Raw genomic sequence first — 19,218 nt, 5'->3', positions numbered from 1 at the left:
CAAATTGGCCTTTGAGGAATGGCGACACTTCTTGGAGGGGTCGGTTCATCAGGTTACTGTTATTACCGACCATAAGAATTTGCTTTATTTGGAGCCTGCCAAGCGTCTGTCTCCCAGGCAGGCTCGCTGGGCATTGTTTTTCACGCGGTTCAACTTTGTTGTCACTTACAGACCTGGTTCTAAAAACACTAAGGCGGATGCTTTGTCCAGGTGTTTTCCGGGGGGAGAGTCTCAGGAAGATCCAGTACCCATCCTCCAAAAGGGTGTTGTGGTTTCGGCTCTCACTACCGAGGTTGAGGCTGAGATTGCCGAGGCCCAGGAGGAGGTACCATCTGAGCTTCCCATCAACAAAACATTTGTACCGCTTCATCTCCGCTTAAAGGTTTTGGCGGAGCATCATGATGCTGTCCTGGCTGGCCATCCAGAGGTTAGGGGTACCTTGGAGTTGGTGTCACGTCGGTTTTGGTGGCCCAAGGACTGGACGTGGTCTCATACGTGTCAGCTTGCACCACGTGCACAAGGACTAAGACGCCCCGCTCCCGTCCTGTTGGCACTCTACTTCCTCTCGAGGTACTTAGTAAGCCATGGACGGAAATCTCCATGGATTTTATCACTGACTTGCCCTCCTCAGCTGGGAACACGGTCATCTTGGTGATTGTTGATCGGTTCTCAAAAATTTCGCACTTTGTGTCTTTGCCTTCGTTGCCTAACGCTAAGACTCTGGCTCAGGTATTTGTGCAGGAGGTGGTAAGACTTCATGGGGTTCCATCTGACATCGTTTCTGATAGGGGGTCTCAGTTTGTGGCAAAATTTTGGAAAGCATTTTGTTCACAGCTGGGGATCAAGTTGTCTCATTCTTTGGCGTTTCATCCTCAGTCAAATGGTCAGACCGAGCGTATGAACCAAAATTTGGAACAGTACTTGCGCTGCTTTGTTTCGGATAACCAGGAGGAGTGGTCGAAGTTCCTTCTTTTGGCTGAGTTTGCCATCAATAATCACTGCCAGGAGTCATCTGGGGAGTCTCCGTTTTTTTGTTTACGGGCTTCATCCTCAATTTTGTACTTTGTCAGGGGGGCTCTTCCGGCGTCCCGGAGGAAGACCAGTTAGGAGCACAATTATCATCAGTCTGGAGGAGAGTTAAACAGCGCCTGTTGAGTGTGGGTGCTAGGTACAAACGTGTGGCTGATAGTAGGCGTGTGCCAGGTCTTGGCCTGAGTGTGGATGACTGGGTGTGGTTATCCACAAAAAACATAAGACTCAAAATACCATCCCTTAAATTGGGTCCACGGTTTATTGGTCCATTTAGGGTCGCCGCTGTCATTAACCCAGTAGCGTACCGGTTGGAGCTTCCTACGGTGTATAAAATACACAATGTGTTCCACAGATCGTTGTTAAAGAAGGTTGTGGGTCTTGTGGACACGACACCAATGCCTTCTCCAGTCTTGGTGGATGGTAATTTGGAATTTGGAATCTCCAAGGTGGTTGACTCTAGTGTAGTGCACCGCACTTTACAGTACTTGATACACTGGCGTGGTTATGGGTCTGAGGAGAGGTCCTGGGTACCAGCCTCGGACGTTCATGCGGATCGGCTGGTCAGGTTGTTTCACCGCCGCCATCCGGACAAGCCGGGTCCTATAAGCCATGAGGGCCCTGGGGTCCCTTGGAGAAGGCGGGGTACTGTCATGTTGGACGCTGTTCAGACCAGGTCATCCGACAGACAGATGTAATTCCGCTTTTGTCCACTATGCGCTCATTGGCGTCGGCTAGATTTTATCTAGCTGGTCCGGGGTTAATTTACCTGGTGCTCGGATTGGAAGCTGGGCCATGCCCACTGCCTTTAAATAGTTCTCCTGAACATTGGGCGTCGATGATTATAGCTTCTGTCTTGTGCGTGGTTATCTCGGTCTGGAGTGGTGAGCTAAGTAGTTGGAGTATCGTTGCTGGTGGTGTATTTCCCTTTGTCTTATTTTCTCCTTCCCATATTTGTATTTGTTTTGCCCTTTGCATTTATAGTGTATTCCTGAGTGACTGCGGCGTGGTGCTTATTTTTCTGTTATCCTTGTCTGTGCTAACTGTGGGTATTGGAGTGTGGTCTCTTCACTGGTGGGGGGGTGGTGGTTTCAGCCTAGGGTTGAAACAGGAGATAGGGCGAGGGTGGAGGCCCAGACATGCACACCATCAGTGTAAACTCTGGGAGAGGGTCAGTCAGGGTTTCCCTAGTCTGAGGGAAATTGCCGGGTTATTAGCTCTTTCCTACCTAGGTCTCCCATGACACATGTGTCATGAACTTGCTCTCTACGCCTTGGAGGTCCTGGCCTGCCCTGCTGCTAGCTTTGTCAGAGCGGGTTTTTAGTTCCACTGGCGGAATTATAACTGATAAGCGCATCTGCCTGTCAACTGAAAATGCTGACAGGCTGACTCTTATAAAAATGAACAAGGGCTGAATTGGGCAAGACTTCTGTACACCATTGAATAAAAACAGAGAAACATAACCTCAATTACATTCTTTTTTGGAGAGGTGTATTCTCATGCACCTCTTCACATCCACACATGGGTATAGGCTTCCTAATTTTGTCTTTTTGGTGTTATCCTCCTTCTTATCCTCATCCTCAACATCCACAACCACTGTAACACCAGGGCAAATGTATTCCGTGATGCAAAAGTCACAACATTTTTGTGCTAGGGTGTTTTTTATGATGCCTGTTACGAATTTGAAGCAAAAAAAAATGTATTTCCCAGGGGGACATGTTTGTCAGCCCATGCACTTAATGTATGGGCATTTCGAGTCTAGGAGACCCGCTCCTTTAATTCGGACCTGTTTTTTAATGAGGCCTTCTTCCACGTCTCATCATCCACCGCCACTAGAACACCAGGGTGAACGTGTTCTATGCTCCTACAGCAGTCTGTTTTTTGCCAAGGGTGTCTATGATCCCCATAAAAAATTTTTAGATAATGTACCCCCATGGGGAAATCTTTGTCAGCCCATACACTTAGTGTATGGGAATTACAACTCTAGGAGACCCGCCCCTTTGTAATGGGACAGTTTGTTTTTTATGAGGCCCTCCTCCATCTTTCTTCCAAGGGGGGATTGGGGTGAGTGCAAATTTGGGTCAAGGCGGCCCTTGCATTCAATGCATAAAAACTGTATGGCAGGACCAACTGAAGAATGTGAAGTGGGCTTTCCTGTGGCCATCCAATACCTGGGTTCAAAGGCTTATTGGGGTGCATATGACTTGGTAGCACAGCAGGCCTTGCAGTCAAAACATAAGAAAATTGTATTGGAGTACAAAATGAATGTGAAGTGGGTTTTCCTGGGGACATACATTACCTGGGGTCAAAGGCTTCCTTTGGTGCATATGACTTGATAGCAGAGCAGGACTTGCATTCAAAGCAAATTTTTTTCAGGAAGCCCTCCTATACCTCTCATGAAAGGGGTAATGGGGTGCATCGTAATGCTTTGCAGCCCAGCCACTCACTGCATAGGCAATAACAGAAAAGGAGACACACTGTTTAACCCCTTAATCCAATATGATGTACTATCCCGTCGAGGTGACCTGGGACTTAATTCCCAGTGACTAGATAGTATGTCATATGTAATCAGCCGCGCTCACTGGGGGAGCGCGGCCGGGTGTTGGCTGACTATCGCAGCTGACATCCGGCACTATGTGTCAGGAGCGGTCACGGACCGCCCCCCGACACATTAACCCCCGGCACACTGAGATCAAATGTGATTGCAGCGTTCCGGGGCATAGGGAAGCATCGTGCAGGGAGGGGGCTCCCTGCGGGCTTCCCTGAGACCTTCGGTACAAGGCGATGTGCTCACCTTGTACCGAGCGTCTCCTCCCTGCAGACCTCGGGTCCAAAATGGCCACGGGGCTACTTCTGGGTCCTGCAGGGAGGTGGCTTACAAGCGCCTGCTCAGAGCAGGCGCCTGTAAGCCTGGAGCAATGCACGTCAGATCGCTGAAATGACACAGTGCTCTGCAAAGCGTCAGATCGGCAATCTTTCACTGTATAGTGATGCCCCCCCGGGACAATGTGATAATGTAAAAAAATTTTTTTTAGATGTGTTTAAAAAAAAAAAATCATAAATAAAGAAAAGAAAAAAAATTGTTCCCATAAATACATTTCTTTATCTAAATATAAAAAAACAATAAAAGCACACATATTTTGTATCGCCGTGTCTTTAACGACCCGACCTATAAAACAGTCCCACTAGTTAACCCCTTCAGTGAACACCGTAAAAAAAGGCAAAAAACAATGCTTTATCATCATACAGCCGAACAAAAAGTTAAATAACACGCGATCAAAAAGACGGATATAAATAACCATGGTACCGCAGAATATGTCATCTTGTTCTGCAAAAAACGAGCTGCCATACAGCATCATCAGTGAAAAAATAAAAAAGTTATAGTCCTCAGAATTAAGCGATGCAAAAATATTTTTTTTTATAAAATAGTTTTTATCGTATAAAAGCGCCAAAACATAAAAAAATGATATAAATGAGGTATCTCTGTATTCGTACTGACCGGAAGAATAAAACTGCTTTATCAATTTTACCAAACATGGAACGGAATAAACGCCTCCCACAAAAGAATTTCATGAATAGCTGGTTTTTGGTCAAAAATCAGAATAAAAAGCGATCAAAAAATGTCACGTGCCCAAAAATGTTACCAATAAAAATGTCAACTCGTCCCGCAAAAAACAAGACTTCACAAGAAACCACCGGAGACTAGACGGAGGATGACATGACTTGGGGATGGGTGGACCCAAAACTCCTGCAGCTTTTGTTTGTATTGCAGATTTTAAAAAGTGTTGTTGCTTTAAGAGGAAGGAGTTTAGATGTTTGTGCCTGGTGTATTAGGCCGGCCTCACACTAGCGAGTTTTACGGACGTATGAGCGCATAAACTACGTCCGTAAAACTCGCAAAATAAACGGCACAATTATTCTCAATGGGGCTGCTCCTATTAGCTGTATATTACGGTTCAGTATTATACGGCTTTCTACGGCCGTACAAAATCGCAGCATGCTGCGTTTGTCACCGTATTGCGCAAAAAAATTGCCAATGAAAGTCTATGGGGGCGAGAAAAATACGGATTCCACACTGACCAGCAGTGTGACTTGCGAGAAATACGCAGCGGTGTTAGTGAAAAGTCGGTAATTCAATTGCCGGCTTTTCATTTCTCCTGCACAAACCCGACAGGATATGAGACATGGTTTACATACAGTAAACCATCTCATATCCCCTTTTTTTTTGCATATTCCACACTACTAATGTTAGTAGTGTGTATGTGCAAAATTTCAGCGCTGTAGCTGCTGAAATAAAGGGTTAAATGGCGGAAAAAATTGGCGTGGGCTCCCGCGCAATTTTCTCCGCCAGAATGGTAAAGCCAGTGACCGAGGGCAGATATTAATAGCCAGGAGAGGGTCCATGGTTATTGGCCCCCCAGTGGCTAAAAACATCTGCCCCCAGCCACCCCAGAAAAGGCACATCTGGAAGATGCGCCTATTCTGGCACTTGGCCACTCTCTTCCCACTCCCTGTAGCGGTCGGATATGGGGTAATGAAGGGTTAATGCCACCTTGCTATTGGAAGGTGACATTAAGCCAGATTAATAATGGAGAGGCGTCAATTATGACACCTATCCATTATTAATCCAATTGTTGGAAAGGGTTAAAAAACACACACACACATGATTTAAAAGTATTTTAATGAAATAAACACAGCGGTTGTTGTAATAATTTATTGTTCTCTCAATCCATCAGGAACACCCTCGCTTGGAAAAGTAATAAACGCACAAGATACATACCTTCTGGTGAACCGTCTCGTCCCACGAAGTAATCCATCTGAAGGGGTTAACTAATGTTACAGGCAGGAGCCCTGCTAAATGCAGCTGTGCTCCGTGCTTGTAATTCCCCAGCGAATGAATGAAATGTAGGTCATTGACCTACATTTCCTTCAGTCGCGGTGAGGCGCCCTCTGGTGGATGTTCTGATGAACTGCAGCCTGGGAACTTTTTCCCACGCTCCAGGTCATATGAGGACATCCACCAGGGGGCGCATCACCGCGACTAAAGGAAATGTAGGTCAATGACCTACATTTCATTCATTCGCTGGGGAATTACAAGCACGGAGCACAGCTGCATTTAGCAGGGCTCCTGCCTGTAATATTAGTTAACCCCTTCAGATGGATTACTTCGTGGGACGAGACGGTTCACCAGAAGGTATGTATCTTGTGCGTTTATTATTTTTCCAAGCGAGGGTGTTCCTGATGGATTGAGAGAACAATAAATTATTACAACAACCGCTGTGTTTATTTCATTAAAATACTTTTAAATCGTGTGTGTGTTTTTTAACCCTTTTGTACTATTGGATTAATAATGGATAGGTGACATAATTGACGCCTCTCCATTATTAATCTGGCTTAATGTCACCTTCCAATAGCAAGGTGGCATTAACCCTTAATTACCCCATATCCCACCGCTACAGGGAGTGGGAAGAGAGTGGCCAAGTGCCAGAATAGGCGCATCTTCCAGATGTGCCTTTTCTGGGGTGGCTGGGGGCAGATGTTTTTAGCCACTGGGGGGCCAATAACCATGGACCCTCTCCTGGCCATTAATATCTGCCCTCAGTCACTGGCTTTACCATTCTGGCGGAGAAAATTGTGCGGGAGCCCACGCCAATTTTTTCCGCCATTTAACCCTTTATTTCAGCAGCTACAGCGCTGAAATTTTGCACATACACACTACTAACATTAGTAGTGTGGAATATGCAAAAAAAAGGGGATATGAGATGGTTTACTGTATGTAAACCATGTCTCATATCCTGTCGGGTTTGTGCAGGAGAAATGAGAAGCCGGCAATTGAATTACCGGCTTTTAACACATATCGCGCTGAATGAAATCTAAATACAGAATATATATATATGTGTCTCAATGACATATATATATATATATATATATATATATATACACATATATATATATATATATATATATATATATATATATATATATATATATATATATACTGTATATATGTTTTCCCGAACATTTGAGCACATAAATCCATTAGATGTCGGTTTTGCAAGCCTGCGCGAAAATCTCGCAGTACGGATGCCATACGGATTACATACGGAGGATGCCATGCGCAAAATACGCTGACACACCCTGACTACGGATCAATATTTTGGGAACATTTCTCCGTATTACGGCCGTAGTACGGACGTATAATACGTGGCGTATTGTCTTACGCCCAGTGTGAGGCCGGCCTTACTGTGAGGAGGGTGGGGCTTATATAGGGGAGGCAACTCTGGCTCTCCCTCTTTCTCTTACAGGATGGACAGGAGGAAACATGTCTGCAGTGTCAAGGAGTATAATACTGGGGTTATCACCTCACATTGTAGCTGATAGGAGTACATTCACCTCACACATCATGTGTTAGTGTAGTATCAGCTCCTACATCATATATGGGATGAATTTTACCTCAGAAATTCATGTAGCCACCATGTTCCCTCATGTGTACCTTCCTGCAGACATGGCTGATATATAGTCATGGCCAAAAGTTTTGAGAATGACACCAAAATTATATTTTCACATGATCTGCTGCCCTCTGGTTTTTATCAGTGTTTGTCTGATGTTTATATCACATACAGAAATATAATTGCAATCATATTATGAGTACCAATAGGTTATATTGACAGTTAGAATGAGTTAATGCAGCAAGTCAATATTTGCAGTGTTGACCCTTCTTCTTCAAGACCTCTGCAATTCTCCCTGGCATGCTCTCAATCAACTTCTGGACCAACTCCTGACTGATAGCAGTCCATTCTTGCATAATCAATGCTTGCATTTTGCCAGAATTTGTTGGTTTTTGTTTGTCCACCCGTCTCTTGATGATTGACTACAAGTTCTCAATGGAATTAAGATCTGGGGAGTTTCCAGGCCATGGACCCAAAATCTCTGTTTTGTTCCATGAGCCATTTAGTTATCACCTTTGCTTTATGGCAAGGTGCTCCATCATGCTGGAAAAGGCATTGTTGGGCGCCAAACTGCTCTTGGACGGTTGGGAGAAGTTGCTTTTGGAGGACTTTCTGGTACCATTCTTTATTCATGGCTGTGTTTTTAGGCAAGACTGTGAGTGAGCCGATTCCCTTGGCTGAATAGCAACCCCACACATGAATGATTTCAGGATGCTTTACAGTTGGCATGAGACAAGACTGGTGGTAGCGCTCACCTCTTCTTCTCCGAATAAGCTTTTTTCCAGATGTCCCAAACAATCGAAAAGGGGATTCATCAGAGAAAATGACTTTGCCCCAGTCCTCAGCAGTCCACTCCCTGTACCTTTTGCAGAATATCAGTCGGTCCCTGATGTTTTTTCTGGAGAGAAGTGGCTTCTTTGCTGCCCTCCTTAAAACCAGGCCTTGCTCAAAGTGTCTCCGCCTCACAGTGCGTGCAGAAGCACTCACACCAGCCTGCTGCCATTCCTGAGCAAGCTCGGCACTGCTGGTAGTCCGATCCCACAGCTGAAACAGTTTTAAGATACGGTCCTGGCGCTTGCTGGTCTTTCTTGGGCGCCCTGGAGCCTTTTTGACAACAATGGAAGCTCTCTCCTTGAAGTTCTTGATGCGATAGAATGTTGACTGAGGTGCAATCTTTGTAGCTGCGATACTCTTCCCTGTTAGGCCATTTTTGTGCAGTGCAATGATGGCTGCACGTGTTTCTTTACAGATAACCATGGTTAACTGAAGAGAAACAATGATACCAAGCACCAGCCTCCTTTTAAAGTATCCAGTGATGTCATTCTTACTTAATCATGACTGATCGCCAGCCCTGTCCTCATCAACACCCACACCTGTGTTAATGGATTAATCACTAAAATTGTTAGCTGCTCCTTTTAGGGTACTGTCACACAGTGGCACTTTGGTCGCTACAACGGCACGATCCGTGACGTTCCAGCGATATAGTTACGATATCGCTGTGTCTGACACGCTACTGCGATCAGGGACCCCGCTGAGAATCGTACGTCATAGCAGATCGTTTGAAACTTTATTTCGTCGTCTAGTGTCCCGCTGTGGCGGCATGATCGCAGCGTGTAACAAAGGTGTGCACGATACATCGAAACTACGTCATGAAATTATCGCTCCAGCGCCGTGCATTGCAAAGTGTGACCGCAGTCTACGACGCTGGAGCGATAATCAAGCGACGCTGCAACGTCACGGATCGTGCCGTCGGAGCGATCAAAGTGCCACTGTGTGACAGTACCCTCAAGGCAGGACTGCAATGACGTTCAAATGTGTTTTGGGGGTTAAAGTTCATTTTCTGGGCAAATATTGACTTTGCAAGTACAGTAATTGCTGTAAAGCTGATCACTCTGACATTCAGGAGTACATGCAAATTGCCATTAGAAAAATGAAGCAGTAGACTTTGGAAAAATTAATATTTGTCTCATTCTCAAAATTTTTGTCCATGACTGTACTACTCCACATTCATCATGTATTAGTGTAGTATCATCTCTTACATCTTATTTGGGAGCAATATTGCCTCAGAGATTCATGTAGCTGCCATGTTCCTTCATCGGTCTGTTACAAGCTGCCTCACACACTGCAGAGACAGCTCCTGTGTGACCTCCATACAGACATGGCTGTTGTATCACATTTCTGCTGTATTATACAGAGTCTTCATGAGTTTTGGTATATGTCTGATAGGTTAGAGCATTGACACATACAGTGTCTGCTATTGCTAGCGTGGAGCTGGGCAGTTACAGGGATTAGTCACTGGTGAGGGGGAGCAGTAACAGGGGATGGTGTGTATTTATACCGTATATATGAGGGAAGAGGCTGCACTTCATGTCTGTGCATTGCATGCTGCTGTGTGCTGATTCCCCCCTTCCCATTTATGGAGTCTGGTGACCTGTATGTGACCTCATTGTTGCTACAGTACAGTCTGGTGATGCTGGGTGTACAGATCCAGCATAACAGGTTACTCTCACTATATATATGTGATATGTGAGTAAAGGCTCCATCTCTGCTACAGTACAGTCTGATGATGCTGGGTGTACAGATCCAGCATAACCAGGTTACTCACTATATATGTGATATGAGTAAAGGCTCCATCTCTGTGCAGCATGCTTATCATGTATGCAGACTTTGAGTACATGTTAGATCCTGGGTATCCAGCTTACTTTCCTTGCTGCACATATAATCTGTGCATGACTTCAAAATCCGTGCTTTATTTCTGGAGATATGTCAGCCTTTAGTCCTATTATGTTGCATGCTGTCCTGCCTGATATATCCACCCCCTCTTTCTGTATATTGTTATTCATATGCTTGCAGGATCGGGTTATACCCACTGAGCGCTCATTTATATTACCTAAGATGGTGGATAGTACAAGCCTGAGTGGATTACCTGGAGCCTTACTATATATATTTTTATCAGGTGCCAATAATTATTCGGGGAGTAATTCAGCACATGGCGTGGTGGTGAGTGGGGCACTAATAATGCAGCATATGACAGGCAGTGAGTGGGCACTCCTAGCGCAGTCATGGCGGGCAGTGAGTGGGCGCTAATAACTCAGCACATGGCAGGCAGTGAGTGGGCACTCCTAGTGTGATGCTGCACCTTACGCTGGAGAACACATCATGGGCCCAGTTTTCAGCCCTGTCTATTGTATGTAGGTGGTGTGACTGACTGGGGACACAGACCTTGCAGTTTTCTGCACATACACTTATGGCTGCAGGCAGCTTATACTAGACCTACATATATATTTTCCTACGATGTATGTGCAGCTGGTGATTAGAGAGCCTGTCTGTAACTGCTGTATAGGAGCAGGCGGCTTCTTTAGTGTTACAGCATATAACACAGCATTGCCCATCATCGAATGTATCTGACCTTATGATGGGACATTTTCCAGTATCACCCTGTAATATACCTTGGTTGTAAACTTACATAGTGTTTTCATCTTCACTTATCCCACATCTTGTGCAGTTGGGGGGGTTCTTGAAGTTGGTTATAAATTGGTCTGGGGGATCCATTGGGATATGGATTCCTCTTTTTGGAATTTAATTTGGTTCTTGATCTGGTGAATGGTAGAGGGGATTTTAAGCAAGGGTTTGTTGAATCCTCAGGAAATTCAAGTGAACATTGGAACCCTGTGGTTTGATGCTCCCAAGCTGGTGGGGTAACGGCTAGGAGTAATTGTTACATTTTATGTTCACTTTTTGTTTGGTAATCACCAGATCTTATGAGCTTCAAGGACTCCTCCCAGCATGTTAATGTTCTTTATGCTGTGATGTTTTATTGTATGCTGTTTTATTTTTTATATTGTCCCCTTCATATATTTGCAGGAATGGTGTATAATCCACCTAGTGCTTAATTTTATATTACCTAAGATGGTGGATAGCACAGACTGAGTGGATTACCTGGAGCCGGGCAGTTGGGGGGGTCCTTGAAGTTGGTTGCAAATTGGTCTGGGGGATCCATTGGGATATGGATTCTTCCTTTTGGCATTAAATATGGTTCTGGATCTGGTGAAATGTGGAGGGGAGTTTCGGCAAGGGTTTGTCGGATCCTCAGGAAGTTCAAGTGAACATTGGAACCCTGTGGTTATGGTGCTCCCGAGCCAGTGGGGTAACGGCTGGAAGTAATTGTTGGTACATTTTATGTTCACTTTATGTTTGGTAATCACCAGATCTTATGAGCTTCAAGGACTCCTCCCAGCGAGCTAAGGTTATTTATGCTTTGTTGGGTTATTGTATGTTTGTTTTAATAAAGGTGTGTATTGAAAAAACAAACAAACAAAAAAACACTTGTTTCTATTTTAGTGGGTCCTTGAAGGTAATTATGATTTGGTCAGTAGGGGTAACCATCTCAGGTATGGACCCTCTGTTTAGGGGGGTATTCATCATAGTATGACCCTTTGTGTGGTGGAGTAAACATCTCGGGTATGGCCCCTGGATGGAGGGGTGTACATTATAGTATGACCCCCTGGTATGGAGGGGTAACCATCTTTGGTTTGGCCCCCTGGTGTGGAGGAGTGACCATCACAGTATGGCCCCCTGGTCTCCAGAAGCATTTATATCTTACAAGACCCAGTTAGGGTAAAATCCCTGTGGTCATGGCAATCATATTCTACATGCCTGCAAATTAAATTGGGTCCTATGAGCTCGGAACAATAGCTTAAAAAAAAAAAAAAAAGTGGTCATGCATTTCAATACAATCTGTAGCTTCAAGGACGCTCTCTTTTTCCATGTGACTTGAGAATGCTGAGGCACAGATTTTTACTGTTTATATTGACCAACTCCTGGTTCTTTCAAGGTTGTCATCTGAACAATGCAGTAATCGGGGGCATTAAACTGAAGAGCAATGTACCTAATATGGGTGCCCTGGTGTCAGTGGGAGTGACTAAGGGAAAGGTAATAAAGTGCATCCCGATGCCCTTGAGCCAGTGGGAGCAGCTAAGGTGAAGAAATCAAGCGCATTAACACGAAGGGCGATGTGCTTATTCCCAATGCCTTTGTCCCAGTTAGAGAGGGTGAATGGTATTTGTTATCAAGTGCCTATAAAGCAATTAACAATGGCATGGCAAGGTTATCAATAATGCTTTTGTAGACTTTTTTGCTATAGGCTTATTTGATTTACTATGTCCAAATATTACGGAAATTGTTTAAATTATTTAATGATCGGTTATAATGTTAATATTATATTGTGTATGGCTTTTAATTACTCCTTATTTATAGTATCTTTCTCTTTATATACACATCACTTTTTGGGTAGTAATAGTAAGTGGGTTTAAGAATTGGTTACTACACAGCCCAGCTACTGTATGTAATGGTGGTTTCTAGAACTAAAATCTGTGAATTAGTGAGTTATTAGAGCTGGCTACAATACATGCGGTATAATAGTTTTTGAGGCAGGCTACCCCTTTATTATGGTTTAGTTTCTGCATTACCCATTATAGGATTCACATTGGAGGATGTTTAGCGGCTGTTATTTTGCTGTAGTTACCGTATTATCGATCATAATTTGGAAGTGTTGCATTGTTAAAATTAATCTGTAGTCCTGGAATTTTGTTACTTATATGCACAGTGTTTCCATAGCATGCATAACTGGTTGATGACTTTATTAGGCATGGGTGATGGGGGTCGAGTCCATTCAAGGTGTCAAATGGCCTCGCTGGTGGCGGTTTAGTAGTCAGGTGGAAGTTGCAGACAAGTTAAGGTAGACTCATTTTAACTAATAGAGGATGTAAAACCTCATGGTGGTGAGCAAGCTCGGCTTTTGTGGCCAGCGTCAAGGACGTTGTAATGGTAACATCAATCAGGGGCGGGCACAGTGGTTAAGCACAGGTGTGAGGATAATAGGGTCATTGGTTCCCTGAAAGTTTACTGGCTCTGCTTGAATGGCAAGCCAGTGCATGCCGCCCCTTTATGGCTGTCTGTCCTGGTGCTGTATGTCAGACAGCTGGGGATATCGCAGTACTTGTGAATCCCAATGTACTAGCGCTCCACCTGAATCCTACTGTGATTATTTAATCCTGTGATTTGAATAAAAGCTGTGGCCATTTTGACAACCAAAATAATGTGTTTTGTGTATTTATTTTAGTACCTAGGTTTACAGTAGTTATGGTGGTTTTAAGAAGGATTGGGTCCATCCCATATCCAAAAGTCATGACTCTGTGGACCAAAATATAATTATAGCTCTCAAAATGTGGAGACGCAAAAACTATTTTTTGCAATAAAAAGTGTCTTTTAGTGTGTGACAGCTGCCAATCATAAAAATCAGCTAAAAAAACGCTGTAAAAGTAAATCAAACCCCCTTCATCACCCCATTAGTTAGGGAACATAATAAAAGTAAAAAAATGTATTTATTTCCATTTTCCCGTTAGGGCTTGGGCTAGGGTTAGGGTTGGGGCTAGAATTAGGGTTAGGGCTACAGTTAGGGTTGGGGCTGGGGCTAAAGTTAGGGTTGGGGTGTGTTGGAGTTAGGGGCGTGGTTGGGGTTAGGGGGTGTGGTTGGGATTAGGGTTAGGGGTGTGTTTGGGTTAGGATTTCAGTTACTATTGGGGGTTTCCACTATTTAGGCACATCAGGGTTCTCCAAACGCGACATGGCATCCGATCTCAATCCAGCCAATTCTGCGTTGAAAAAGTAAAACAGTACTCCTTCCCTTCCGAGCTCTCCCGTGCGCCCAAACAGGGGTTTACCCAACATATGGGGTATCAGCATACTCTGGACAAATTGGACAACCACTTCTTGGGTCCAATTTCTCCTGTTACTCTTTGAAAAATACAAAGCTGGGGGCTAAAAAATAATTTTTGTGGAAGAAAAATGATTTTTTATTTTCACGGCTCTGCGTTATAAACCATAGTGAAATACTTGGGGGTTCAAAGTTCTCACAAAACATCTAGATAAGTTCCTTGGGGGGTCTAGTTTCCAATATGGGGTCATTTGTGGGGGTTACTACTGTTTAAGTACATCATGGGCTCTGCAAATGCAACGTGATGCCTGCAGACCAATCCATCTAAGTCTGCATTCCAAATGGCGCTCCTTCCCTTTCGAGCTCTGCCATGCACCCAAATGGTGGTTCCTCCCACATATGGGGTATCAGTGTACTCAGGACAAATTGGAAAACAACTTTTGGGGTCCAATTTCTCCTGTTACACTTGGGAAAATACAAAACTGGAGGCTAAAATTGAATTTTTGTGGAAAAAAATAATTTTATTTTCACGGCTCTGCGTTATAAACTTCTGTGAAGCACTTGGTGGGTCAAAGTGCTCAGCACACATCTAGATAAGTTCCTTAGGGGGTCTACTTTCCAAAATGGTGTCACTTGTAGGGGGGTTTCAATGTTTAGGCACATCAGTGGCTCTCCAAACGCAACATGGGGTCCCATCTCAATTCCTGTCAATTTTGCATTGAAAAGTCAAACGGCGCTCCTTTACTTCTGAGCTCTGCCATGCGCCCAAATGGTTTACAAATTTTACAACAACTTTTGGGGTCCATGTTATCCTGTTACCCTTGGTAAAATAAAACAAATTGGAGCTGAAGTAAATTTTTTGTGGGAAAAAAGTAAAATGTTCATTTTTTTTTTCAAACATTCCAAAAATTCCTGTGAAACACTTGAACGGTTAATAAACTTCTTGAATGTGGTTTTGAGCATCTTGAGGGGTGCAGTTTTTAGAATGGTGTCACACTTGGTTATTTTCTCATATAGACTCCTCAAAATGACTTCAGATGTGATGTGGTCCCTAAAAAAAAAAATGGTGTTGTAAAAATGAGAAATTGCTGGTCAAATTTAACCCTTATAACTCCCTAACTAAAAAAATGTTGGTTCCAAAATAGTGCTGATGTAAAGTAGACATGTGGAAAATGTTACCTATTAAGTATTTTGTGTGACATATCTCTGTGATTTAAGGGCATAAAAATTCAAAATTGGAAAATTGGAAAATTTTATAAATTTTCGGCAAATTTCAGTTTTTTTCACAAATAAAGGCAAAAAATATCAAAGAAATTTTACAACTATCATGAAGTCCAATATGTTATGTGAAAACATTGTCAGAATCACCGGGATCTGTTGAAGCATTCCAGAGTTATAACCTCATAAAGGGTCAGTGGTCAGAATTGTAAAAATTGGCCCGGTCATTAACGTGCAAACCACCCTTGGGGCTTAAGGGGTTAATAATGGCCCTTTAAGAATATTAATGCCACCTGATGCCCCTCTAAAAATAGGCTTTGTGACTTTAAGAGTCCCACCATCATAAATGAAACAAGATGTGTCACCTTATGTGTCACACACCACATGGCCAGCTAGGGTTGTTAAATCTTACAATGACATTTCCCAGTGAATGCATTTGTATTGGTTGAAAGCAATGTTAAAGTTGAAAAACGCATAAAAAACACTGCGTGTGAACATAGCCCAAGTGGTGGAGGAGCATTCTGGTCTGAGGTTAATTATTTTACCTTATATACAAGTCATTACCCTGGAAAGGATGTACCTTAACATATTTCCCAGCAAAAATCCATTTTGGTTTTATTTTGTATTTTTTGGTGCACCTGTAAAAATGGCATGAAACTCTGACAACATTGTTTACAGCTGTGACCTAGGAGTCACAAATGCTTCCAGGGGTGATCACCATGATGTTTCCTTGTCATCTGTGCAGTGCTTCCATCATTTTCAGACTTTTTTAGACCTCTAAAGGACCCCTGGGGGGATCGCTGTAAAAATGCTCGGGATTCCCATAGACTTGCATAAGGCTCGCGGCTCGGATCGAGTACCCGAGTATTCCAATTTGCTCGACCCGACCAACAAGCACTCGATCATTTTAGTGCTTGCCCATAACTAGTCAAGAGGTATCCAAACAAAAATGGCAGATATTTTAGCGGAAGGGGCACTATGCGAATTTTGGAACACAAATTTGGCACTATTTAGAATAGGCTGTCATATTTGCAGAGCCTGTGTGGTTCAAGACCAACAGAAATCCCCATTAATGTATTTTCTGTGAATCATACCCTCTAATGTTTTTATCTATGGAGGTAGTGAGTAGTTTGATACCACCATTTTTTATGCAGTTGATGGAACACAAGTTTGAAATATTCCAATTTGCATTTTTTTCACTGTCTTTTACGACTTTTTTTGTACGTTCTAAGGAACACACCTCAAATTTTATTGCACTTGCTTTTCAGTGTTCAAAAGTACATCCAATATGGTACCAATGTGAGTTTTGGACACACAGCTGTGCCTAGAATAACAGATAGCACACCATTTGGTCTTTAAGGTAAAATTGAAGGAATTCCAGGACTCATTCTAAGCTTTCAGAGACATTGAGCAAACAAGAAAATTCTTCAAGTAATTATTACTCACAGAGGAAGACATGCCCCTAAAAACAAATTGGCTGAATATAAAACTTGGTTTTGCTAACAAAACAGTTGTTTTGCATTTGCGTATATTGTAGCAGGAAAAATAAACTGAACTGGAATAAAGGGCAAAATGTGGTGGAAAATGCCGCCAACTATGTGACAAAGCTGAGTTTGTTCCAAAGATGAAAGAACATCAGCAGAGCTAGAATGACAGGTTTATCTTTCAGAGACTGGTCGTATAACACCCGTTTAGCTCCATGAATCCCTATATGAGAAACAAATGTGCCAATTGACATGGTACACCATAGCAGGCTTCCACCCGCCAGGGTAGGAACCATTATATGCACAATACAACCCCAATCCCCTGCAGAATCGGTAAATTATTGTCTGGTACACAAGATTCAGCAAGATCCATACAGAAAAGCCAATAGTGTATAAGTAAAGAACAGCCTTATTATTCGAGATCCTCCAATGAAATGATCATGCTCTTATCACCAAATGTAAATAACATAAGTAATATTAATGGAAAAAAAGCAATTTTGTGTAGTAAGACAGTCATAAAAACAGTCAAACTAAGATAAATGGTAAAAATTTAATCAAAATAAGTTGAAGAAAAACCGCACTTACCCGGTTTGAATAAGTCAGTCCATTTTTATTTTCAATTCATTCAGGACAACTGCATCATAAAGTATGATGGTGCTATCAGCGTGAAGGCAGGTGCAGGGATTTCAAGGGAGAGACATGACTGACAATGAACGTTTCGCGCTTAACTTGCGCTTCAACTGGTCCATGTTACTAAGTATTACAACCACATTTACAAATGTAGAAGTTCGATATGTCATAACAGAATGGCGCACAGTGTTATCAGCTGTTTTCGATTTCCAAAAGCTAACAGCATAGTGTGAAAGGCTAAACATGTAAGCAAAGCAAGGTTGGTTGTTATCCTTTTGCCAGCGATCTATGGCTCAACAAAATGCTGGCTGGAATTCACTTGCAGAAAATTACAAAAAATCAATTTTCTGAACAATATAAATTTGTATAAAGTTTGAGAATTCAATTCCACTGGAATAAATTAGTTGAGCTCTAGGAAATGCCTTTCATATACAACTTTCTACTGTTAATTCGCTTTTCTCCATTTTTTTTTTTAAGGATCATATATTGATAGAACTCAGCAAATCTGATTTAAAATCCCTAGATGAGAAAAATGATGATGAAGCTTCAGAGGAAAATCATATTTTGGTAGTGAATCCGAATTATGTTTTAGAGGACTGAATGGATACAGGCTTCACTTCTCTAGAATGATGATGGTTCTCTATTTTACTGTATTTTGGAAATTGATTATTTGAAATAAAGCATTATTTAAATTAAATGCTTTCATTTTTTTAAATTATGCTGTAATGTGTAAAAATGGTATAAGTGTATCTATTCCTTTGTGCATCAATATGCTCGCTGTACTACCGTTTCTGTAACCGCCATTCATTTCTATGGGAGTAGCTCACATGGCACAGAGCCGCTGTGCTCAGCTGCTTTCAGTACCCTGCCTCTGTTGCCTGAAATCTACAAGTTATTCCCACATTGGCCATGAAAGGCAGAGATGAGAATAACCCTTTAAGGTTCAAACATGCTGCTCAGCAGAAAGACAATATAGGTTAATTCCTGGGAACCATGTGTACCCAGAGAAGAATACCTCAACGTAGATGACATCTGATGGAACATGCTATGATTTCTTAATAGACAATTATATAGTAGATCCTCTCCATTCTCATACTAAGGGTCACTTCCGTCTTTCTGTCTGTCGCGGATATTCATTGGTCGCGGCCTCTGTTGTGAATTCCGCTCCCTCCGGTGGTTGTAAGTGGCACTTTTGTGAGTTCTGCTCTTGGGCTCCCTCCGGTGGATTTAAGTGGAACTGCTGCTCCTTGGATTTAGCAGTCAGCAGCTGCTTCCACTGATCGTCTATTCTGGCTCGGCTATTTATCCTGGCTCTATCCTTCAGCCAGTTCCAGTTGTCAATGGTTCCTGCTTGGATTCACATCTCTCTTGGATTTCCCTGATATTCTGACCAGTTCAGCAAAGATAAGTCCTTGCTTTGTTCTTTTGCTTTCCACTTGTTGTGGACTTATCGTTCAGCACATTCTATGTTTTTTCTAGTCCAGCTTGTCAGTATGGATTTATTCAGTTAAGCTGGAAGCTCTGGGAAGCAGATTTACCCTCCGCACCTTTAGTCAGGTGTGGAGATTTTTGTAAACTCTGTGGTGGATTTTTCTAGTTTTTAATACTGACCGCACAGTATTCTGTCCTGTTCTATCTATCTAGCTAGATTGGCCTCCTTTGCTACATCCTAGTTTCATTCTGTGTATGTCAT

General features: G+C 42.8%; 1 protein-coding gene across 5 annotated transcripts in view; it reads left to right on the top strand.

Moving 5' to 3' along the window:
• LOC143782201 (maternal DNA replication licensing factor mcm6) overlaps window positions 1–18,219 on the top strand; it is a 544,832-nt gene extending 526,613 nt beyond the window's left edge. For 3 of the 5 annotated variants that reach the window (XM_077269402.1, XM_077269399.1, XM_077269397.1), the window contains one exon: window positions 18,003–18,219. In XM_077269402.1, the coding sequence (XP_077125517.1) occupies window positions 18,003–18,125 (123 nt within the window). In that variant the 3' untranslated portion in view covers window positions 18,126–18,219. The remainder of the gene's footprint in view (window positions 1–18,002) is intronic. The other 2 variants (XM_077269401.1, XM_077269400.1) reach the window with 1 other exon arrangement.
• The last annotated feature ends 999 nt before the right edge of the window (window positions 18,220–19,218 follow it).

The sequence above is a fragment of the Ranitomeya variabilis genome, chromosome 6 (assembly GCF_051348905.1).
Source record: "Ranitomeya variabilis isolate aRanVar5 chromosome 6, aRanVar5.hap1, whole genome shotgun sequence".
Classification (NCBI taxonomy): Eukaryota; Metazoa; Chordata; class Amphibia; order Anura; family Dendrobatidae; genus Ranitomeya; species Ranitomeya variabilis.
The sequence above is the reverse complement of the archived record's forward strand: the minus strand, read 5'-3'. Positions and strand labels throughout refer to the sequence as shown.